General features: G+C 37.1%; 1 protein-coding gene across 1 annotated transcript in view; it reads left to right on the top strand.

Moving 5' to 3' along the window:
• Positions 1-25927, top strand: part of LOC134793542 (very long chain fatty acid elongase 6) — a 44120-nt gene that overhangs the window by 4614 nt on the left and 13579 nt on the right. Inside the window, exon 2 of the mRNA XM_063765150.1 lies at positions 10895-11032. Coding sequence (XP_063621220.1) covers positions 10895-11032 — 138 coding nt within the window. The remainder of the gene's footprint in view (positions 1-10894; positions 11033-25927) is intronic.

The following is a 25927-nucleotide window of genomic DNA, read 5'->3' as shown; positions in this document are numbered from 1 at the left end:
CCCATTTACTGTGGTTCCACAGTTCCAAGGCACAGCCCTTACCATGTCAGGGAGTATTGGGATCCTCGGTGTTGACATCTCCAGTGACGTCGAATTCCGCAGCCACCTGGAAGGTAAGGCTGCGCTGGCATCCAAAAAACTCGGTGTGCTTAATAAAGCGAGGCGATACTTTACTCCGGGGCAAAGACTGCTGCTTTATAAATCGCAAGTCAGACCCCATATGGAGTACTGCTGTCACCTTTGGGCAGGAGCACCTGGATGCCAGCTTGGACCCTTCGACTCAGTCCAAAGGCGCACTGTACGAATCGTCGATGATCCCAAACTCACAAGCGGTATTGAACCTTTAAGTCTAAGAAGAGATTTGGCCTCCTTGTGTGTGTTCTACCGCTTGTACAATGGGCTGTGCTCTGAGGAACTATTTGACATGATGCCAACGGCCGCTTTCTATCACCGCACCGCTCGCCGTCGGCAGGGTGTTCATCGTCACACCCTAGAACCTAAATGGTCGCGTACTGTGCGATTTAAGAGGAATTTCCTCCCGCGGACGCTCCGGCTGTGGAATGAGCTCCCTTCCGAGGTTTTCCCGACGGTCTGGTATGGGGTTCTTCAAAAAAGGAGTGTACAGGTTTTTAAAAGGTCGGCAACGCGCATGTAACACCTCTGGAGTTGCAGGCGTTCATAGGCTACGGTGACTGCTTACCATCAGGCGGGCCGTATGCTTGTTTGCCACCGATGTGGTATAAAAAAACCTACTATTTATTTATGTACTCTTGCAGGATTCATTGTATGGATCTAATGGGCTATGTACCTACTTGAGAAATAGCTCGTGTTAATTATAGCTAAAATAGCAATAAACGCACTAAAATTTTGCCACTACGTAATAAGCTCTGATTTTTTATCCTAAATTCTAAAATAACGTTTAATTGACCAATTACCGGCCAATTTTGTACTAAAATGACAGATTGGTCTAACAAATTTGCAAATCGAGCAGTAATTTCAGTACCTACCTATCTAAGATATGAAATCAAGGTTTAGGTAGGATCTCCTTTGCAAATCAGCGTGTGATTAGAAAACTACACATTACTTAGGTACTGATCAAGTGGTACAAATTCTTAGGTGCGGGGCCAAATAGGGTGAAGCCTACGCCTATATTGTTATCGAGTTTTTTTGAACCAATTTTGAAGAAGAAATTCAGTTCAGCATTACTAATTTTTGGGAAGCCCGAACGCACTATACCTTTAAATAATTTTGCTGGTTTTGTTTTGGAAAAAGTGAATTTACTGACCGTATCTGTAATTTATTTACGCAATATCTTACATATACCATATGGTATATAGGTATATACCATATGGCCGCTAGGCATATGCCTATTGTCGGATATGAGACTGAGACTGGTAAACGATGATTGCCGGCCAAGCCTTGTCCCAGTGCCCCTGACGATGTAGTACCAACCATATTGTACTATTGCCTACCAAGAACAAGCGACGCAAACGATCAGGCAAGTATAATATGATCCATTATGACTAGGCGTAATCACTGTACTCGGAGAGCGCTCTTGTGCTGGTCGGTCGACTCGCACGCACCTTCCGTCTGATTACTGAATGGAACAACACCATGACAACCGCCAGAGAACCAGTTTTGTAGCTTATTTCCTCGCTATTTCGCTAATTATTGACACGGTCGTAAATACGGTAATAAAGTCGTTGAAGATAATAGGACACTTCTTGCATTACACAGATTATACAATAAACTTAGACGAGAAGTTAATTATTCAAAACATAATTTAAACGTGTTTTATATTTTATTTAAATAAAAAAAGACCCGAGTTTTCAAAAACAAACCTATAGGTATGCCATCGTTTTATACTCTTCAGTCAGTTCCACTTCAAAATGGTACTTTCCGAGAACATAGGATGAATAAACACTCAAAAGAGTCAAAAGGCGTGCCTAGGTAAATACTAAATATAATCTCAATCAAGATCTCATCATCAGATCCTAACTTGTTGAACATTGGGACCAACAGCGAAATACATATACCTATAAACCCTTTAAAAAAACCGGGCAAGTGCGAGTCGGACTCGCGCACGAAGGGTTCCGTACCATAATGCAAAAAAAAAAACGAAAAAAAAAGCAAAAAAAAAACGGTCACCCATCCAAGTACTGACCACTCCCGACGTTGCTTAACTTTGGTCAAAAATCACGTTTGTTGTATGGGAGCCCCATTTAAATCTTTATTTTATTCTGTTTTTAGTATTTGTTGTTATAGCGGCAACAGAAATACATCATCTGTGAAAATTTCAACTGTCTAGCTATCACGGTTCGTGAGATGCAGCCTGGTGACAGACGGACGGATGGACGGACGGACGGACGGACGGACGGACGGACGGACAGCGAAGTCTTAGTAATAGGGTCCCGTTTTACCCTTTGGGTACGGAACCCTAACAAAAACAAAGATCCCGACGAATTCCGAACCTCCATCTTTTTGAAACCAGTTAAAAAGCGATGACTAGGTAGGTACATAATACTTAATATTACGAGTACAGTCACCTGCAATAATATGTTACTCTTCGAAGGCCGCAAAAATATGTGACACGCTCTTATGGCTCCACAAATAAGATCGTGTCAGATATTTTTACGGCCTTCGAAGAGTAATATATTATTGCAGGTGACTGTACCTATGTTCTGTCAATCATATCAATGACACAAAAAAATTAACGCACTAAAAATTTACATAGGCAGGTGTGAAAAATTGCGTACATTGTTAATGTTAATACCTACAAGTTATTGAATATCCTAATAACCCTAACTAATAATCTAAAGAGATTAGACCAAGAAAAGTCTGCAGCGATTTTGATAGCATACGCTGTGCAAGTGTTATTTATACGTCATAATCATAATTTCATAGAAATGTGACGTTAAAAATAACACTTGCACGGCGTGTGTTATCATAATCGTTGCAGACTTATCTTGGTCTAATTCTACCTATGTTTTAAATTATAGTTGACGTAGCATAAACATATACCTACCCCGGCTTGGCGGGAGCGCGGGACGTTAATTAATTCGAGGGCAAATCCTATCGTCACTGCTATTCTAAAATATTATAATCCTGATTGCAATACTATGATGTGAATTAATCTTCAATCAATTTTATTTAATCTCTTTACTCGACACCGCGAACCGATGGCAACAATTGGCTGACTGGTTCGGAAATTGAAAGTATCCAAAACTCAATTTGTAGTGTAAACTGGTCTTGGATTTTCTCTAAAATGGAGGCCCCGCATCTGATCTGCAATGTTACGTAACTTAAGCTCGAGCACGTTTGGCACGCTTCCCTGCCCCCAAAGCAAACTGCCCCACAGGCCTAGAGGCCGAGTCGAGTGTCTAGAATTTAATCTGATCACGTTCTTCATAGTCAACTTATTGGACTAATAAATGCAAATTCAGATATTCTGTGATTGTGGGATTAATAGGATCTCCCAAATCGAACTCGATTGTTTTGCCTTATTGCGAGTTAATACACTAACTAAAACAGATTTCGAGTTAAATAAGCTGGTTACAATAGCGAAAAGAAAAATATAGTTAAACACTCTTGTAGCATATTACACGCCATTGTGAAAGAAAAACGCAGCTGCCGCACTCAACTCAATATATTTCAGTTTGAAATCATTTACCTATTTTAGTTATTTTGTAGAGGTATAATAATAAACGAAACTAACTTACATTAATTCACACAGGCAGCCAATTTGAAAAAGAATATTTAATCTTATTTTATTTGCTTAGGTATGTGGTAAGAAAGGATAAGCCATAACAATATTGCAAGGTTTTAAATAATTAATGACCCTAAAAATAAATATGTAAGTACACTGATTTAAACTTTCACGATTATTAAACATTATCAAACTGCACAACGGGACTTAATCGCGTATTTAAGTTTTAAGATTTACCTCCGACGTTTCGAGGACGGCGTTGTCCCCGTGGTCTCTCCGAGGGGACAACGCCGCCCTCGAAACGTCGGAGGTAAATCTTAAAACTTAAATACGCGATTAAGTCCCGTTGTGCAGTTTGATAATATGTAAGTACCTTCCAATTTACGTTTAGCTTATTGTCTTGCATTACCCCCAATATCCCATCTATCACTGTTTGGAAATTCCGTCACCTGCGCTGCGTCACAACGATCCATATGCCTATTAGATGTTAATGGACCACACTGATACATCCTTGATCAGAACTCGATCGTAGCAGTTAATCTAACCGGTTTTACAGCATTTTCTAGAAAAACAAGTTATTTGATAACGTCAACAAATTGTTTTAATGTAATATAAACTTAAGGCGTTTTTCTTCTTCAGTTTGCGTAGTTCTACCTATCTATATCAGCTGAATACTCAAATCAAAACACTCATATTGTTTACTTCCGTATTTAAGAAAGATTATTGAATGCTCTCAAGATTTTAGGGGCAACTATGGTTGCATGGTCAGACTAAGTGTCGCGCAATCAAATAATGTGCTTATTTGACAGTCTGGCAATTAGCATTGCGGGTGTTTTCCGCTTTAGTAATTACAAGTGGTGATGAGTGGGCACTTTCGTTTCCTAGCTAGTTAAGCCTAATGAGCGGGGAGCAGACACCGACGGAGCGAGTCTGATTGTTTACGTAACGCGTATCAATGGACGTTACGTTCACCGCGATGTTATACAGGATTGTCATTTACAAAGCTATAGTACTATACTCTGTATCTTAGGTATTTAAATAAAAGTAAACAAATAATTTGTTAATTTTCGGGTAGTTATAACATTTATTGGTTAACCAACCAAATACAAAACCGCCTGGATCTGTCACTGAACGACCTGACTTTAACCTACATTATTTGATCATGTAATGTTATCAACTTATCATCTACCCTCAACTGGCTTAAGGAGCCGTTTGAGGATAGGTTTTGTTTACTTTTATTTAAATACCTAAAGATACGGACTATAGTATTACGAGTACAGTCACCTGCAATAATATGTTACACAACGAAGGCAGCAAAAATATGTGACACGATCTTATATGTAGAGCCATAAGAGCGTGTCACATATTTTTGCGGCCTTCGAAGAGTAACATATTATTGCAGGTTACTGTACATGATCTGTGGCTATAGGTATTATGTTAGAGTTTCGCGAAAAGTGCCAAAAGGGTCCTGCACCGTCCGTTCGTCCGATCGTAAAATGCTGATATCTTGGTAACAGTAGTACAGTACAGTCAAATATAAAATATGGGTGCACAAATTCGCTCTCTTATATCGCCACCAATTAAGAACTATGGGACATATTTTTGAGTCAGTTGTATGCATAACCCAGGTTTTTACACTGATTGTGCACTACACCGGATCTATGGAATATTATGATTTATGTGTAAGCCAAAGGCACCGTCGATTATATAACTTTTTATTAATTATGTCGGCATACTTAAACATTGACGTTGATTTTCGACCGGTTTAACACTTGCCCTGTCAAGTTCTTGTTTTAAAGTTTGTTTTAATATCTTGGTTTTTTTTTTGTCCTTTTGTTACTTATCGGCATTGGATTTTAATCGGTGTTGGGAACACCATAAAATTTTTATGATACTTAATTTCATCTTGCTAGTGAAGTCAGCCTATTTAATACAGATTTTTAAAGGTAAAAAAAACATAATTATTTTGTGCAACACAATATTTGAACATAATTGGACTCTATTTGCTCTATCAGCAAGTTTTTATCGCTGAAAAATTAAATGTCTATTTTTTCTAATTCAATATAATCACGTCCAGTGTTTTGATACAGTTTAATAGGAAATAGTAAAACTACATTCCATTATATATGGGTAGTGGGTACCGAACGAACTTGTCCTGTAGGCTGTAACACTACTCTCTATAGCAGCCATAAATGCCATAATAAAACATGTGATGTGGCAAACGGGCAAACCACTCTTACTTACTGCAGATCGAACATGTGCATCGTACAAATGAGTAGAAAAATGCAATTACCCTTTGTTTGTCACATTAACCTGAGAGTAAATCGTGCAATGATAAATATTGTGTTATACATATTCATATTATTACTCTGAACGAAGTGTAAAAATTGACTTTTGACTTTAGACCTATCATATTATGGGGACATGCTACAATCACAATGTTAATTGACGTTGTAGGTCACGTGACGTCAGCAAAATTATAAATATGTAAATTAAAAAAACTGCTTTTGATTTTAAACGTACATGTGCGCACTTTCTTTGCACTTATATTATTTTATGTTAATGTTTCTTTTAAATAAATGAATATTATATTATTCATTAGTTAGGTTTATTGAATTGATGAATGCTTTTAGGTTTTAAAATAATACATTTATCCTAATATATTTACCAGAATGAAGTACAGTCACCTGCAATATTATGTTACACAACGAAGGCCGCAAAGATATCTGACACGATCTTATCTGTAGGACCATAAGAGCGTATCACATATTTTTGCGGCCTTCGAAGAGTAACATATTTTTGTAGGTGACTGTACATACTTACCTACACCGGCCAAAACGTCCACATTTGTTTTTGGTACGAGGAAAGTATTTCATTTCAAAACCTACTTGTAAATAAGTAACTATGTAAGCTGTGTTTTCCCTCCCTTCTCCACATATGTGTTCCGAAATGCAGTTTTAATTTTAACACCGCGGGATTGAAAGTGACGGACACCATTTTATCACGCTGTCACGTAGACAAGAACGACCATCATATCCGTACAGTACTGTAATGCCATACGATCAATAAATAAAACTATGAAATAAAATTATTAGAACATTATTATTTTTATTTTTTAAACATTGAACTAAATACAATATAAAGTACAAATGGCAGACTAAATCGCATTCTTTATCAACAAAACTGCCCTAAAGCTACTGTTGTGCCTGAAATTCGTGTGCGACTCGAGGGTCAACGGCCTACGCATGTAATGGGTAGGTAATCTAATGACATCCTAATCCGCGCGGCTTCAGGTTACAGGCCGTTGACTTCGGGCACCAAGTACGGTAATTAGAAACTTGTGTTTCATGAAAAGTTCAAGCAAGGCTCTTAGATTTTAATGTAGGAAAACACCGTTTGGACGTTCGTGCCGTAAGAAACGTGATTGTAGCACAAAAATAATTATTATCCCATTTTCGCGCAGTTGTGTTAACACCCGGTTTGCTTATTCATATGTTATCCAACTTGCGTCAATAGCTTTTTCATTGACATTCAGACAACCTTGAACTTTATTAACACGAAGCATTAGTTACCTATTCAAATTCTATCATCCATCAATTGCGCGCTGACTCTTAAAGTGTCACACACAAAATACCTATTCCTTTATATTTTGGGCAGCGTTTTGTTTTTACATTTAGGCATTTGCCTCATCTCCGACTAGATAGCGTAAATTCTTACATGAAGATGCAGATTTCATGTAAAAATATGAGCAGATTTGAGCGGTTGAAAAATTCCATACTTTTTTTACATTGATATTCATATGGCGCTTTTCCTCCAAACCAAACCTTACACGCTAATCTTCGGTTGTATGACAGGTGCCTTTTGTATGTACATATGGAAATAATTATATATCTTTAAAAAAATATGTTTGACACGTTTGACAATATAATGTTCGTTAGTTTCATGTCGTAACAAGCGGTTTGTGCTGTTACTCAATAATATTCATTAAGCTTAAAAATTAGAATTACTTAGCGCCACTGGCACCATCCCACACGAACCCAGGGTTAACCCGTTAACTCAGTGTCAAATTGTACCATGGTAACTCCTGGTTTAAGGCGCTCCCCCGCGCCAATGACCTTCGATCTGAATCCCTTAGTTTTTTTATGTTTTTTGTTGTAGCTTATCATATTAACAGCAACCGCTTTATAAGCAGTATAGTATCCCATATTTACTTCATAGTTGAACAATTTTAGGCTAAAACTGTTTTCTGGCCATAACTTTTGTGTTAATTAGTTAATTAGTTTAAAATTAAAACCCTTGACACGTTTTTCGAGACGTCAAAGCCGAACCCAAATATGTAGATTTCGTACATGTAAGATCCTTCACAGCAAACTAGATACGTAAAAAGTGTTTTTTTAGACAATGTTTAATAAAATCATAAAAGAATAAGTATTCACTTCTTTCAAAATCCGGTAGACCAAAACGGAGATAAAAGATTGAAGAACCGATAACCGTTTGTTTTATAATTCTATCTGTAGTGCAAAAAAAGGAGATACGATTCAAAACTTGTCAAATATCGATGAAAACCTCGGGTAGCCCCTTAACCGGTTAACCCCGGGTTAGTGGGATGGTGCAAGTGGCGCTTAGTGGCAATGAAATTTCAGCCAACCCCACAGCACCAGATTATTTAATCAAATGATTAGATAATGTCAATTCTTACTTCGTGTCTTCTAAGATAAGTTCAAGATATAAAATGTTGTCGTTGCAAAATTTTGTATAGATAAACATGGACATTAATGGTACTTTTTAAATTCTATTTATTCTACCTTTTATTTATTTTTAACGACATGCCATTTGCTGATAAAGTTTACGATCTAAGGTTGCCACATTTACGGCGTTGATGTGATAGCATTTCTTTCTAACTAGACTCATAATAATAGTGATAACGATATGGGCAAGGAAAGGAAAAACCATTAGTTTATGAATCGTAGTATAAATGGATTGACACACAAAATGACGTAATTAATTATGGGATTAATTAAAATGCTACAATTGGATTATTCCATTTCATATTACGTATCACCTGACTCACACTTAAAGCGATAAGATATCTACTGTTGATATCTAATCTACTTTCAGGAAACGGTAAAAATGTAACTCCATCCTATTTATTTTCTATGTGCAAAATATTTATTAATACTACCCTTTGCTCGTGACTTCGGTCACGAAGAAGTGGACTTAGAACCTTCACGCCCACGCTAGGCTGCATTTATTCCTTCCTTCCTCATTTACGCGATTATCACACTGATGCGCATTCGCACGTCGCACCGGTGTATGAGCGTGACATCGCTATGCACGTAAATAGCGATGCCCCTTTCGCACACCGGAGCGAAGTGCGAATTCGCATCCAGTGTGAATACCAGCTTTAATGATATAAGGAGGGTAAAAAATGAGTGAGGGATAGGTTAGGGAAGTCTCAGTAGTTGATCCCGGGATGAAAATAATCATATAAATTCCTACGTTACTTTGCTTATAAATGTTATTTATACTATTAGTGATCCAAAAGACTCGAGCCCTGTTAGCTCTTTTTTTAAGGCTCGCCTCATCTCTTGACGCCTAAAAGGCTAAAAGCCTATTTTACTAATGAAATAAAAAAGGCTTTTAGCCTTTTAGGCGGCAAGAAATGAGGCGAGCCCTAAAAAAAGGCTCACAGGGCTCGAGTCTTTTGGATCACTATATACTATACAATATAGGTATTTCAAATTGCACCCAAATCTGTTAAGGGGCTGTCCATAAATTACGTCATCGATTTTTGACGATTTTTGACCCCCCCCCCCCCCCCCCCTATAATCATCCAAAAATCATGCTTCAAATGACCCATTTCCTCCTACTTTATGCTACCGTCATCCGATGTCCAGACCCCCCCCCCCCCTAATTTGAAATGACGTAATTTATGAATAGCCCCTAAGCAGTTTTCGTGTAATTTTTGAAATATACGCGTTATTTTCACTAAAAGTTATTTCAAATAACTTTAGAGCCCTATGCTAATATTCCTAATCACAATTTAATATTCGGTAATATTATTGGGATTCCACGACAACTACATCATGGAAACATTAACATAAATAAAAAACCAAACATGTACTACCACGAAATCAAATAAAAAACTTCCAATGATGTAAAAAAGTTATCTACCTGTTTGTATCTACATACGAACTTTTGGCCCAGAATGACGCAAATCGCTTGAAGTTATTTGTCCTTCTACTAAGAATTCGTTGTGTGAACGCACTAAATCTAATTAAAATTTGTAAATGTCATTGTTTAATTTTAAAAATGTTGTCTACTCGTCCTCATATTAACGTTATTCTAATATGTACATACTTATTTATGTTTCGGAGCTTGGTTTCACTCGGCAAACGGTTGATAACATGAGATATGTGCGACAGCTTAATCTCTGAAGTAGCTCAGGGCTCTAGCTATTGTGGGTTGATGAACATTATTACCGTAAAACGGTTCTACTATGCTTTCTGTGCCTGTGGCTAATTATGCTCCAAGTCTGAAAAATTATTTAACTAATGTATTCAATGAATATATTATATTTCTATGTTATATGGATATAATCAGGTGAACGAATATTAATTAAATTAATTTCCTTAATTTGGAGAACAAGCAAAGGACCATTTTACATAATTTACAAATGTGGGAATACAGCAAACAATGAACATTGTTATGTCGCTCATTAAGTCATCACCTCAGGCAATACCCAAGAACGCTTCACAGGCAGGATCAATCAATATCGTACTTGTAGTATTCTTGAAAATATTGATCAATTATATTCTACATATTATACAAAATATCACACCTTGTAAAACAAAATCCCCCGCCGCGTCTGTCTGTTTGTGTGTTTGCTTGTATGCTCGCGATAAACTCAAACTGGACGGATTTTCATGCGGATTTCATCTATTAAAATTAAAAAAATAGAGTGATTCTTGAGGAAGGTTTAGGTGTATAATTTGCTAACCCATGCGAACGTAATACAACATTGCATCAAACAAATCCGTCCTGTTGGACAACAACCTAGTAGTTTTGGGCTGCTGAAATCTTCCATATATTCCAACTTAGTGTACAACAACATTAACATATCATAAATATTTTCATTAATAAGTTTTAACAGTCAGTGTTTATAATGATTATGTGTTTTATTATCAGATTCGAGCTGACGCGGACGCTGATCGTGTGGAACAGCGCGCTCGCGGCGTTCAGTATTATGGGCGCGTGCCGAACCCTGCCGGAGTTCATCCACGTGCTACGGAACTACGGGATCTACCACTCCGTATGTGTTCCGAGGTAAGTGACGACAGGAATCGCGTTCGCGAATTCATACAATAATAATAAATAACATGGTAGAGGCCTTCATGATAACGAAAGATCTTTCCTTTCAAAGTTCATTTCGATCCTAATCAAACCTAATAAAATAGAATAGATGAGCATGATAAAACAAAGGGCCCCTGTAATAGGGCAGGGAGTGGAGCGAATTACTGAGGCCTATGGATTGAGTTGTAATTAAATGATTGTCAAGGGACAATCTTACACAAAGCTACCTAGACTAAAACCAAACTAGGGTTCTAAGTAATAATCATTTATTACTTAGAAGCAGTTTGGTTTTATTAAGCACAATATAAACACAAACACAAAATAAAAACGCCAGTTTTTTACACCCGTTCATCACGGGCCAGATAAATAATTGCTCCGAACACATAAACAATTTTTTGATCTAATGCTGGACTTTAAAATCTTAACAATGTTGAGTTTTATCACAATCGGCTAGTGACTCGTAGACAATGTCAAGTCTTTGATAATATACGTAGTTGGCTTATCTATAGGTATATGTTATCGATCCTGGGTCCGCACTGCTATTTTACATATATACCTATCATTACACGATCATATTAGAATGCGATGTGACGTCATATAGATTTGAAGGTCTTAATCCAACCATCGTATTTTATTATACATACTTATAACTAGCGACCCGCCCCGGCTTCGTACGGGTTAACAAACTATACACCTGAACCAAGAATCTATTGATCGGTGAAAACCGCATGAAAATCCGTTCAGTAGTTTTTGAGTTTATCGCGAACAAACACACAAACAGACAGACGCGGCGGGGGACTGTGTGTTATAAGGTGTAGTGGTAACCTTTGTTAAACCTTACCTAATATAATGGGCTGCCGATTAGGTTTTTCCTACCATCTTTTTATAAACAGATTTAAAGGTTTTTTCAAGTTCCAAAAATAACTCTTATGACGTGCACTTGTTTGTTTTTGGTTTCCAAATATAGTTTCCAAATTAAACTCGTGGTCGGGTACATCGCCCGCTTGCTATTTTAACCTTTTCGCATACAGTGACGCAATGTTTTTCCAGCGCGTCCTTCGCAGGACTGTAATAGAAGTACCTACCTAAGTAGGAGGGTTCGATAAACTTTTTCCAACACATTTTCGTGTTCGAAGCTGTGAACATGAAAATGTGTTGGAAAAAGTTTATCGAACCCTATCTACGTATCTATCGGATAGTTCAGATATCATATTTGGATGCGTAGGTAACATGCCAATCGTTCACGCTCCGTAGCTAACGGACGCAACTGTCGCTGTTGCACTAATATGGTAGAGTGATAGAGAGACACAAAGCGTTTCGTTATCGTAGCGAAAACTTGTCACCTTGGCTAGCCACCCTGAGAGGATATTATAACCGCTGACCGAGCAAAGACGTTTAACGCGCAAGTGAAACAGTAAAAGCGTGCTCTTCGATTGCCTATAGTCGTTACTGATGTTGAGGTCACAATTACACTAGCTCTTAGATTTCTACTCACCTGAGCGATATAAGCATTGTCAATGGTCTGAGGTCCTGGGAGTCACGTATTACGTATGTACGTATACGTATTCCACACTCGTCTGTCTAATGTTATTCAGGCGGTGTAGTGCGAAAGTGCCGACCCAATTGTCTGGTGTAATTTTTTTGTTACATTATATTTGATTAGTTGTCGCTTTCATTTTATGAGGATGTATTCCCTCAATTATTGTGTAGGTGGGTTTTATTTTGTAGACGTATAATTCGTGTTCTAAAACATACGTTATTGTTAAAAAAATGACAAGGAAGTATCTTTCCGTTTGGCATGGACTTTGACAAGGAATAATTATATTTTTCGTTATCTAATACATGTTCTTCAAATTGACTGAAAGTTGTTTTGTGCATAAGTAAACATTGTAGCGTAGTGACATAAGAATGACGCACAAGCTTTTAACTTCGTTCCGTTCTTCGTTCGTTCTTATTTATTTTCCTGATTAATTGATTTCTCGTTACATTACGTTACAAAATTTGGCTGTTTTGAAGAGCTCCATATTCTGGGTGTGATAAATACGAAATCACAAACTGTCCCGAAAAAATGTACCTATGTAATTTTCAGTTGAGTTACGAAAATACCATATTTTTTCATATGTATGTATGTATACAGGGTGCCGCGTTCAGTATGGATCAAACAATGCTGCATTGGTTTTCATTTCATCCACATTGAACGCAACACTGCATATATGCGTCCTGCTATCCTGATAAGCGGGTTTTAAGAATTTCACCTCTAACAAAAAACGTTGTTACGTCACATTCATTTGACATATTGATGATTTGATGAAACAGATGAAAATAGCGCAACCAGATGACAAGCTGTGAATTGTCAGGGTAACAAATAACCAGTCGGTCTAGCATGGGTTGCGTTCTCGCGCGCGACTCCATACATCTAGCGCGACTTCAAGTATGAACTCGCGCGCGAGGACGCAACTTATGCTAGACCGCCAGGATTCATTAAAATGCCCGTGCATCCTTTTATATCAGTATCGCTGAATTGTCACAAAAGTAATAGCTCATTAAGTTACTGTAAAACTGCAACCTTTACTCCGTTTACTAAATAGGCATGATGCGCTCAACTGATTTCAAATTCATGCTAAATGTAGAATGTACCATTTGGCATTTTACGTCGATGCCTAAAAATTAATTTGATGTCTCTACGTCATTGCATTGCATTACAAGACCTGATATTTTGAATATTGCTCAACAACTTGCTCTTTAACGTTAGTACCATGACTTATATTAAGAACGTATTTACGTGTAGGTAAGTAAAGTGTCATTCTATAGAACTTGCTAACTATGTAAACAAACCGCCATATTGAAACTGTCACTGAATGATGATTTCAGTATGGCGGTTTGTTTACATAGTTAGCAAGTTCCATAGAATGACACTAGGTATTCTTTTAAATTTGACTTTTTCGCAGGAGAATAAATTTCCATACCTACATCAAAATGTGTTAATTTATTGGTATTACATACTAACCTTTGTTGACTTGGCCAAACGTGAAGTGACGAACGATGACGGGTTTATAATAGATTCGATAGGATTCGATTAGGTTTTAATAGACTCGGGTTCTTGTCTGGTTTCTGAAAAAAGTAGCGTCACGTGAACGTGGCACAATCATTACAACAAACACAAGTTCATATATTTAGGTACGGTACAAAGTCTATAGGTATTTGGAAACAGGTAATTATGACACATGTGATAATTGAATCTAAGTAAGTATAATAGGATTTCAGTAACAAAAACAACGACATTATTTGCAAGCGATCACAAAATAACCACACTGAGAAAAAAAACATTAAAAAGAATTGAAATTGCATTAACGTTTTTTTAACAGTTCCATAAGCCTATCGAACAAAGCAGTAAATTTTACTGCTCGTACGTTACGTACGTACGTACGTACATTTGTTTATATTGTATATAACAGTTAATCTTAATGAAATCACTTTAATGTGTGCTCGATAGATCATTTTTTTTTCAGTGCATTGTTTCATCTGCCATTAATGTGCCTAAGTGGTCTAAACATGAGAATGAATAATGGAGTTGACCATTTTTTCATCTGCCACTACGTACATGGAAATTGTAAATCAAACGTCAAACATTGGAATAAATAACTGATTTTTATTTTACCTCAATGTTGAAATTTTTTTAAATTGAACATTTTAATGTCTCGATAATACAAATGGCATTATACCTATTATACAGATACAGAGAAATCATAAATCTAACTCCAAAGAATTAACCCCCCGAATTCCAGAGGCCTTTATAAAGAACAAATTCTAACATTTATTTTAAACTTTTATTGAACAAGAGAAGGTTCCAAACTCAAAAACAAAACAAAAGCTTCTGAGATCCATGGAGGCTATTTACCAGTGCAACCCTCTCACACATGTGCCTGCATCCAATACGACTAATAGCGATATGCCATGAGCGCATGCGACAGTGGCCCCCGCAGCATTGATTCACTTGCAGCCCCATTCAGCTAGGTCATTCACGAGCTCCGTAACCCCCCTCTCCACCCCCCGTAACTGGGAGGAGGACTTGCAAACTTCGCTTTTTGGCTGAAACTTGAAAATTCTCTACATTCATTGATCATGTGACATGAATAGGTACGTGAGTCGGCCACGTATGAGACAAGTTTACAAATGATGGTTTCTATAACTATTTATATTAAAGTGTAATGTTTGTATTTAGACATAATTGAATAAATATTATAGCTCCACCGTTTTAATTATTCCTTTGGTAAGTTATTTTATTCGATTATGTAATAGATGTATAAGTTTTAGGGTAAGTATTTTGGTGATCGGTATCAAATTATCGATGTCGGACATGGAAATGCAGGGTAATATTGCGCCTTACCCCCTTAAAAGTTTTATAACATACACATAGCCCACAAGGTTACAAATGCCGATAACTGTAGCGTACGCGGAAACAACACGCCTAGTCACTTTAGTAACATTTTGAGTAATCGCGTTTTTAAGTTTGGAACGATATAAAAATGTACGCTAATTCCGTGACCAGGATATAAAGTAAAAAATAGTTGTGTTAATATATTAAACAGTGGTAACAGATTTTCATGAAGAGCTCTGCATTTTTAAACTAAAATCTAATTTTCCGAAAAAAGTGACTAGACATGTTCTTTCAGTGTACCCTTCAACTACTTAATTTCAATGGTGTTTTAGATTTGACAGCAATTCTAACTTATTTTCTTATATGTAGATGAGTAATTAATATTGTCCGATAAATCGCCGATAAATAACGTTAAGTATCACGGAACCCGTCGTGCGTAAATATGACAAGTTAAGCCGGTTTCTAATTCGTATATTAGCTAAATGGAATTAATTGGTGTGGCGAACCGGCGACGCGACCTCTCGAGGTCACGCAAGGCTGATGTCGGTCATAAACAAATGAAAATTACCTTTGCTCATAAACATACAATAATCTACGTACATACATATTAACGCTCTCACTGCCAGGGGGCGTGGCCTAGGAACAATCTTGTATGACGGTGGACGCACATGTGCGTCGGGGGCAGTGAATGTGTTAATGGGTTAGAAACAAGTAGTTATTCAAATGAACAAAAAAAATCGACAAGGAAATAATAATCGACCTACAAACGAAGTTAAAACCTTGTGCGTCATTCTTATGTCACTGTATACTATGTTTACAGCATAAAACAACTTTCAGTCAATTTGACGAACATGTAGCTAACGAAAAATATAATCATTCCTTGTCAAAGTCCGTGTTGGCAAGCGGAAACTTCCTCATCAAGTTTTTAACTTAAAAAGGTTTGGTTACCGATGTGCCATCGGAAAGTGTCCAAAATTTCCCAATTAAATTTTACTATTTGAAGCCTAATTAAGTACTAATACTAATTATTTTTACTAATTATTTTTATGTACAATTAAGTTTTTTAAACTTAATTGTACATTAATTATCCAACAGTTATTGGTCGCCGCGATACAGGCGTGCCTAGTACGGTTACCAATGTTTATCAACTTTGATTGTAATAACTTTTTGCTTTATAAATATTTTTTCATATTTTCATATTAAAAAATAACATTCTGTAAGTAACAATTGTAAAGTTTCTCTTTCGCTATCGCAAATCAGCTGTCAGTCAAGGCATAATGGAACTAGAGCTAGATTTAGACCACGATGCTCCCAATATAGCATTCACTTCTGATATTTAAAAACTGTGCTAGAGCACAGAATAAGTAATAGTATTATCATAGCCAGAGTCAGGAAAGACATGTAGTTGTAATGCAATAAAAAGTTTGAATGAAGTAAATAGGGGCTTTAAGATACCTATCATGTTTCCAGGAATTTATTTACTGACCTTGAATGTGCATTGAAAACTCTAAAAAAAATTTCTTAACCTGGTAATTTTGACCTGTAAAAAGTTTTGATTAATTGTAGGTCTTTAAGGTGTTATCATCATGCGTCTGTTGTGTCAGTCCTCTGGACCAGAATTAAGCAATTTAAGCATGCATAATACTTCTAAACTGCACCCTAACTGTAATCCGTTCGTTATTTCGTAAACAGAAGTTGGATCCGGTTCAGTGAGCAAAAACTGATAAAAAAGGAAATTCCATTTTAAGCTTTGGGCATTTTGCCAATGCTACGGTGCCAAAATGCTTGTAAAATCTAGATTCTACCAATAGACGGTTATCAAACATTTTCTGCATTCACTTTTAAAGTTTCTAGTTATACAAATACTTGGTTTATAAGACGTGGATCTTAAATTGTATGTAAATAGCAGGCATCCTTAAAATTGTTTTAATAATTTCAGGTCTCATTGCAATTATTAACATCTGGTAATCACTGGATTATATGGGTTAACAAACGTACCCAATGACCGTCTGTCACTTCACCGTTAATTGTATTAGGTTAGACCCCTCGCAAATTAACATTGACGTAGGTATTCATGAAACCAACAAGGTGCGGGTTCGAAGGGTACGCACAATAATATTTGTATTGTGATCGTGATGTCAATGTCGTTTACGTATACAATATACATCTACGATTGAACTTATTAGCTCCGGCAGTTGTTTTGTATCGCAAATGTTTATTGTGACTTTCTTTGTCATAACTAAGATGCTAAGCACAGTAGGCCTAGCACTAGCACATGATTGGCGCGACAGTATCTCGCGGAGAGATAGACTACTCGTCTTTTTCTAACTATGTTTATTAAAGACGGACGGTTAGTCTATCTCGCCGCGAGATACTGTCGCGCCAAGCCCGGCAGGAGCTATATACATAGAGAAGACGGTCTTAGCTAAAGCGATTTTTCTACTAATTACAATTAGGACGGGGCGGGGCCCTTACGCTAATGTTACTTTATAGTTTATGCCCTTGTTGTATAATCTACTATGTATCACTACACCTTATAAAACAAAGGCCCCCGCCGCGTCTATCTGTTCGCGAAAAACTCAAAAACTACTAAACGGATTTTCATACGGTTTTCACCTGTCAATAGAGTGATTCTTGAGGAAGGTTTAGGTGTATAACTTGTTAACCCGTGCGAAGCCGGGGCGGGTTGCTAGTTATCAATATAATCATCAGGTATTATAGATAAAGTATGTAGTCGCAAAAGTCTTCGATTATAAACAAAAACTTACAACTTTTATGTGACGCAAGCTTTTGGCTGCTTTTTTACACTCGTGGTATATTATAAACTATGAGTTATTCATAGAATTTATATAAATATGAGTTACCATTCAAACATTGCGCAGATTCTGTGTCAATATTGTCAATATGAACAGCAAATAGCACATGTCCGTGTTGTACCTCATTGCCAGTGGGCTGAGTAAAGTGCAAACAATCTTTCATTTCCGAAGAGGAACCTTCAGTGCTTGTTTAGATAATGACCTCTGATACACTCACTAGGCCGTGTATTCTCATTGCTAATACGAGCACAGGGGAGTCGGGTTTAAAGACAAACCAAAATAAACATTGTGACGTGATCTTGAAATTCGTACAACAAGCGTAACTGGGGGCGTAATTTGTCACGTGATTTTTCGTAGCATCTGCCATTCTGTTTTTTTATGCGTTTGTCGATGTAGGTGTAGGTTACCTAATAAATCTGGCTTGTGATCTTACGCAGCCCAGCTTGCCAGGCGGTATCGATTCGCTGTTCTGCAGGCGAAGTCGGATGCGGTCACGGTCAATGTCGGCCGCCAGATTTGGAGCACCGAAACATAAGAATGATGCCGTGACTGTTAACATATTTTTTTCTCTTTGGGTTTTCTCTTGCTATTTCCATGGTAAACAATAGTCACATAGGAGAGGTAATAGTACGAAGAGATGGTATGCTTTGATGAATTATCGTCACTGTGATTAATTTTTTAGCGATCACAATCACGAGCGAATCACATCACGTATTATTACCCATAAGATTTTGACGTGGTTTAGGTATACGTTAGAATTTAGTGATTTGTTCACCGTCCGGTCTTATTTATCTAATGTCTGCAGTCTGGGAGCATCTCATGGACAAAACCAATTCAATAAAGTTTGATAAGCCTAGCTCTGGTTCTCGCCAAGGAGAAGCGATATATTCCCAGAACGTCTGGGGCGTCTCGGTCTTACTCTGCCTCTCCTTTTTTTCTATTTTCCCTTCAATTGTAGTCTTTATGTAAGTATCGCGCCGCAATAATAGCCTTAAATTTATAATGTTTTGTACCTTTTTTATGGTTAGTACTTGTAATTTTAATAGAGGTGATTATTTTTCCTGTCTTCCGTTATACACGCTAAAGTAATGCAGGAGCAGTATATTAGTATAATAAAACGTTGATCTCACTCTACTACACCAAGCTGAGGCACCGACATCGCGCCTACACATAAATTATACAAATACTCGTAACATCACCGTTTTTACACTTCTGTACTCTATTTGCAGAATACATTTTGATTTCTCATCTTATCGGTACATATCCGCAAACTCAATTCTTGGAACGAGACATGCATGCCGTCACGTGTGAATCGCGTGCGGATTCATCGTTTTTGTGGTCGTCACGTCATCGTCACGCGTCATTATCGCAGACATGACATAACAACAATACTCTCGCGAGTGTTGCACAGTGCAGTCGGCATCACATAGAGATAGTGACGGCCTGACGGCCAAAGCGGCCAAATATATCATAACACATCTTATGTATACCTACATAGAAATAAGGATAGTTTTCGATATATTCGGTCACATTGGCCGTCACTATCTTCTTCCTCTTCTTTATAATTAAGAGCTGTGCTGTGCTCTTGTCGGTGGAGCAATCTATTTGATGCTAATTGTACAATTTATAAGACAGTTATGAATGTTATGATTGAAGTTCTGAATCGAACAGTCCAGGTACCTGACCCTTAATAGGACCCTACACCCCTCACAGTACTCTCAGCATTATCTCGAGTGTCAATTATTTTATTTTATTTATTCGTTATTTATTTTATAGCCCGTTATAGTGTCCCACTGCTGGGCAAAGGCCTCTCCCCTTGATTTCCACAACTCCCATTGTTGTGCTTTTTCCGGTCAGTTACTGATGAAGGCGTCTAAGTCGTCCCGCCATCTATCTCCGTCTGGACCTGGAGTCTGGGTCTGGGTCTCCTCAATTATAGTTAAGTCAAATATACCTTGTAAATTTGAGCCACGTATCAAACTACTTTTTCAAAAAACATTTCATAGGTAACGTCGATGCTTAGAAAATATGTTTATGAAAATTGCAAGCTCCATTAGAACTTAAAAATGACATCATAAGTCAAACACTTGAAATGAATGACGATACTAAAATTTCAACCGATTTGCGTAAATAGGTACCTGTTTATGTACCTCAAGTTCAACAACTGACGACAGCAATGATTATGTTGTTGTCAGTAGCACTTAGTATTGCCGCTTGTGCCTTGCGTTTGTGAAAAATATCCTTTAGAAATAATAGTGCTAGGTAGATATTATAAAAAAAGTACGATTAATGTGAACCCCATACTGTATTGTACGATTCGGACGATTCGGTGTTATCATATCATTGACATCCAAGAAATAAGATATGTTTATTTTTTAGCAAAACTTTGCAATAGCATTAGCACGTACTTTTCAAAATTTAAACAGCGTCAACTAAAGTGTAAATTATTAGAGTAAACTTAAACGGTATTATACTCGTAATGGTATTAGTGACGTAAAAAATATTCCATTCGCGTACGTAATGTCTCAGCGTATTGTGCTAATTAATTGGACAATCTGATTACTTCATACATTATGGACATTATGGTATCGTTGACACGTGGTGCGTTAATGTCACCATTTTTGGATACTTCAACAAAAACATCCTGTATAATCAAGACTGCATGTGATAGCAAGATGACAACGACCATCGAAAAAATAAATTAATCCACTGTAACTAAAATAAAACTAAATGTGTAAACTTGCTACTTCCAATTGATAATATGACCGATATTTGATAAAAGTCTATTCAATATGTACCGTCTTCACGAAAGGTACCAGATTGACCGTTAAGGGGCCCACTGATTAACAGTCCGCCGGACGGTATCGGCCTGTCAGTTTCACATCACATCATATGTAAGCAACAGTGTCTAGCAACAATAAAACACCACGATTTTGTAATCTCTTCGCACTTCCTCGTGCATAATTGCTCGTCTCGCATCTGAGTCACTGTTACGAGTATGTGCGGAACTGAGGGAATGTTAGTTTCTAATTATTCTGGTTAGTTGTGATTTCACTCAATTTATTTTAAATTAATATCATGATTATCATTTATCAATCACTGCTATTTTTCCAGAATAATTTCGCCGCTATTAGACGGTTAGTTCCAATATAATAATTATGTACATTAAAATACTCATCAAATGATCATTAACCACGTAAATATTGACGTCGCCGATGAAAACTTCCCGGACCTGATTTGCTGCTTCTTTCGATAACTGTCATTATCGCAAAGTGGAAACTGATATTTTGTATTTTTCCGAGCTGATCTTTATAGTTAGTTTAAATGGGGACCGTTTGTATAGAATAAAAAAAACATTTCCATTGTTCTTAGGCTGTGAGATACAACATACAACTAATGTTATTAGTTACGTCAGGCTGTCAAGGTGTATGATCTATAGTCCATACAAGAACGTCAAGAACACAGTCATATTCTTTAGGGTTTATATAACTTTCCCACGGCAATTTCATTCGCTAACCCATTCCATGGCATATGCAGTACATATTTACATTTTCCATTTTCATTTATACAAAATGTTTTGACATGAAAGGCGGAATATGTTAAGCGAGAAGCTGGCAACGCTGAAAACGTTTGAAAGCCCTTTCGTGTCGTAAACAGGAACTCCGACAGAAAGTTCTCATGAAAAGCTTTAATCTGCCTGACAGGTCAATTAAGAGACAAGAGTTGAATACTGGCTACCTTTATTACTATGATTTATACTCTCAAGAGTATTGAAAACTTCACGCTTTATGAAAATTTCCATACAAAGTGATCCCTTTTCGTTGCTCTGTAAAATTATACTCCAGAGCAACGTGAAAAGTAGCATCGCGCACGCGTATTAAATAACTAATCGAAATAATAATGTAGCAAAGTAAGGACAGAATGAAATATTAACCTTACGACTCGTGCCATTGATATCAATATTTTCCAAAAAGAACCAGTTAGAGCACCGGTTCCGGTAAGAATAAAATATGCGAATGCTAATGAAGGACTAGCCAATAGCCAATTCTACCGGTTTGTGCTGGTGCCGTTTATTAGTTGCTATTGTGGAGGTTAGATTCGATAGTAAACCTCTATGACACTTGACACATGTTCAATTTGTTAACCTAAAACTTAGGTGGATGAGAATGACAAACCTTCCGCTGTGGATCTGAACTGCTGCTGCTGTTATATATTATTGGGTAATATGTTGTTTTATTTGAGTCATTTTTTTTCTCATTACAATTCTAGTTATTTGGATAGAACATTAGCAACTTATCATAATAAAGTGGAAATAAAATATATTGACATGATAAAAAAAATGGTACATGTACAATTGTACATTTCGTAGGTACCTAGTCACAGTGCAGATAATGATAATAGTTTAAGGTCCCTAGCGACTTTCATATTGATTGTTAGTGTGACGAGGTACGAAATGGGTCGGAAATTAAATTCTTTGACTGTACATATTAGCATTTGACCTACTGTAGCTGGCTGTCGGCAATCTAGCAAATTCCATTCTAGTCCCGAGTGCAACTTGACCTATATTGTCTAATAATGGCGTTATTCATAAACGTTCGTCAAAACTAGCATCATCATCATTGGCCACATCATCTGTTGTGGCGCTTGTGGGTTTATGGGGTTCCCGCATCGCCGTTGATGGCTATAAAGTCCTATAGCAGCGCGGCATTTCTCGCCACATCGATCGCACACAAAACGTCCGCAGGAGGTGGTATACCACGACGAAGACTTTTCCGGTTAAGGTTCTTCAGCCAGTCATCGTTATGCTTTAAAGTTCCGACTTTAATGTCATGAGGCCACTCCGGTCTCATTTCGCCGCGTTTCTCCCAACCCTCGGTCCGAATTCCAAAACTGTCCATGTCACGCTTACAGGAGTCCTTAAACTGTAATAATCGTTTGTCCTTATTCAATCGTTTTTCATTCTATTTGTATTTGTAACGACATTTCTATTTGTGAAAGAGACACAATTTAACAGAGGTTTGTAAGAGGTTGCTAAGTTTTATGAATAAGGACGCCAGTCGGTCCCTAGTCCATTATATATTGTGTCGATATATCATGGTTTACGAATTACCAAATTTTACGGAGTAGTCAGTCAGATACAGATTACGTTATAAATAAATATTGTTTATTGCATAAACTTGCTATTACACTTACCCGTTTTGTATTACCTGTTATTAGTTTAGAATGATTCAATCTTACTTAACCAACTTTAGTTTTGAAAACATCAAACTGGTTTACCTTGTTGAGACTTTCTTTCGCGTTGTGTCATCATCAGATCACAAATAATTTAAAAATAATTTGTAATCTGGTGTGTCAATAATTTATTGCATAAAATCACCTAAATTCGTCGCTTCAATTTCAAATGAAACTTCTAAAGAGCTTGACTGATATGATGCTTAATGCCCATTGAACTCAGTACTTCACATACCTACCCCAATTTCGAATGTAGTGAGACATTATGTTGCTATAAATATCGTATGCTCTAGCTTGCCAACCAGAATAATATTATAAGAATAGAGAGGAGTAATAATTAGCATCGCAATGAAGATATGTGTTATATATACTCGTAATAGGTCTGTTCAAGCGCATTTATAAATGAGATCGGTCTAGTTAAATGTAATTACATATGTGTAAGCAACAAAAATCAATATACATTAGAGTCCGTTCGGTACATTCAACGACTCTTCTCTTTCCGCACAAACTATACCACATATGTGACACATACAGACTAACATGTAATTATATTTTTATTTGTCATTTGCAAAAGATAGGTTGCGCCGGGACCGCCGTAACACGACACACTGACCCAGAGTACAGTAACGTTATACATCTCCTTCAAGATCAACAGTTAATTACAGTTACTGTAATAAGACATAAATACTGCTATAATTAAACGTTCGTGTGTTATAATTGCTCGCCAGACGTCTAATAAGTATAATAAGTAGTAATATGAAGAATATGATAGCATCCCGCGCCGCGCGACTTGTGCAACGCCACTTTCTACTGACGGTCCCACTCGGTCAGTTGGACAACAGTGACGTAATGTTTACACGTGTTACTTAACTTTTATTTGATAAAAGTGCTTACTTTGCATCGTAACCCTATTTTGGAACTAAGATATTGTCTGTAAATATCGTTAAACAGTTTCGTGGAAATCGTGGATATGCAAGTCGTTTGCGGTTTTCCTCCTCGTTTTCTGAAAACTCGCGAAAGTATGATCGCAGTCGGCAATCTGCATAGGTGGGATAGGTAGTTAGGTACCTATTGAATTAAAAAAAAATTGTATACCCAGTGAACAGCACTACCAATACGTACCTACGTAGAGTTTCACCATATAAAGTCAGTCGGGACACCTGTGCTTATCGGGTCTAATCCCTCAAATTTGTATCTTCGTATCTCTTAATCGATCCAACTTCATTGTATCTCCAATCGCTCAAACCTTTTAATCATCCCGAGAATACTATCACAGCTATCAGTGTTATCACTTAACAGTAATGTCACACGGTCACGTTCCCAGGCAGTCAAGCGCGAGCCGACTGTCACACGCCATCGCATGTTGACAAAGAGGCATTCTTACACACGTGAACACGCAAGCATTCTACTTGTACGTACTAAATTGAGATCTGAGCACGTGGCATACATAATCTAAGTACCTACATGATTCCGATTGTAATATTTAAACAATTTTAAAGCGGAAAATCTTTTGAAAACGACTTCTTATACATACTCCAGAGTAGTAGGTACCTAATAGAGTAGTAGTAACGATATAAATGCCGTTTGGAAATCAATTCTTCGATTAATTTACAATATCACCCTTATTTGTAAAGTAAATTCCTCCTCAGACGAAAAATCTATTGACAGAAACCTCATTTCTCGTAATATGCGTTTTCTAAGCTTTTCGCTTACTCGCAGGAAGCAAAAAACAACGCCTATAATTTGTATCATTACTTAGTGGGTCAACCAAAGTGATAATAGATTTTCTCCCCATTTCGACGACTTCAGTTAGCCAGATATGTTTAGTGGTTGGAATTACAGCCTAGTATTTGACAAAACATTTTAAGTGGGTTTATAATGGAGATTAGAATATAACTGACACCTGCTTTCCACCATTGGATACGGTCACCGCCTGTCGATTTCACGCTCCGGTACCGGTAATGGGTTCTTGCGGTTTCCACAAATGGTTTGACTGAATTGATACGACCAGCACGACGTCCCGTTTGTACATACAAAATATTCAAATCTTGGGTTAGTCCTGATTGATTCTTTTATTTACTCTGTTTAGGGTTTGTGGTTTCTCGACCTTTTATATTTCTCGAGGCACGCGAATTCTCGATTCTCTACCAGGATTTCTCGAGTATCTCGAGAAATTTTGAAAGTTTCATAAAACACCATGTTAATTTTAAATTATTTTTGCTTTATTACAAATCAAACTCATTGTAGGGTGAGATCAATAATTCAAACAAATGATACATTTTTAGCTACCATAAAGTGCACTTAATAATCAAATAATTGGCCAAGCACGAAGTCAAGACTACGGTGTTCAGAGCACCGTTCCCTTTCTCTATACGCCTTACTAACTCTATGTGCTCTATTGTGAAAAAAAAACACAACGACAGTGAAGAACGGAATTCTTAA

This window comes from Cydia splendana, chromosome 9 (genome assembly GCF_910591565.1).
Source record: "Cydia splendana chromosome 9, ilCydSple1.2, whole genome shotgun sequence".
NCBI classification, from domain to species: domain Eukaryota; kingdom Metazoa; phylum Arthropoda; class Insecta; order Lepidoptera; family Tortricidae; genus Cydia; species Cydia splendana.
The sequence above is the reverse complement of the archived record's forward strand: the minus strand, read 5'-3'. Positions and strand labels throughout refer to the sequence as shown.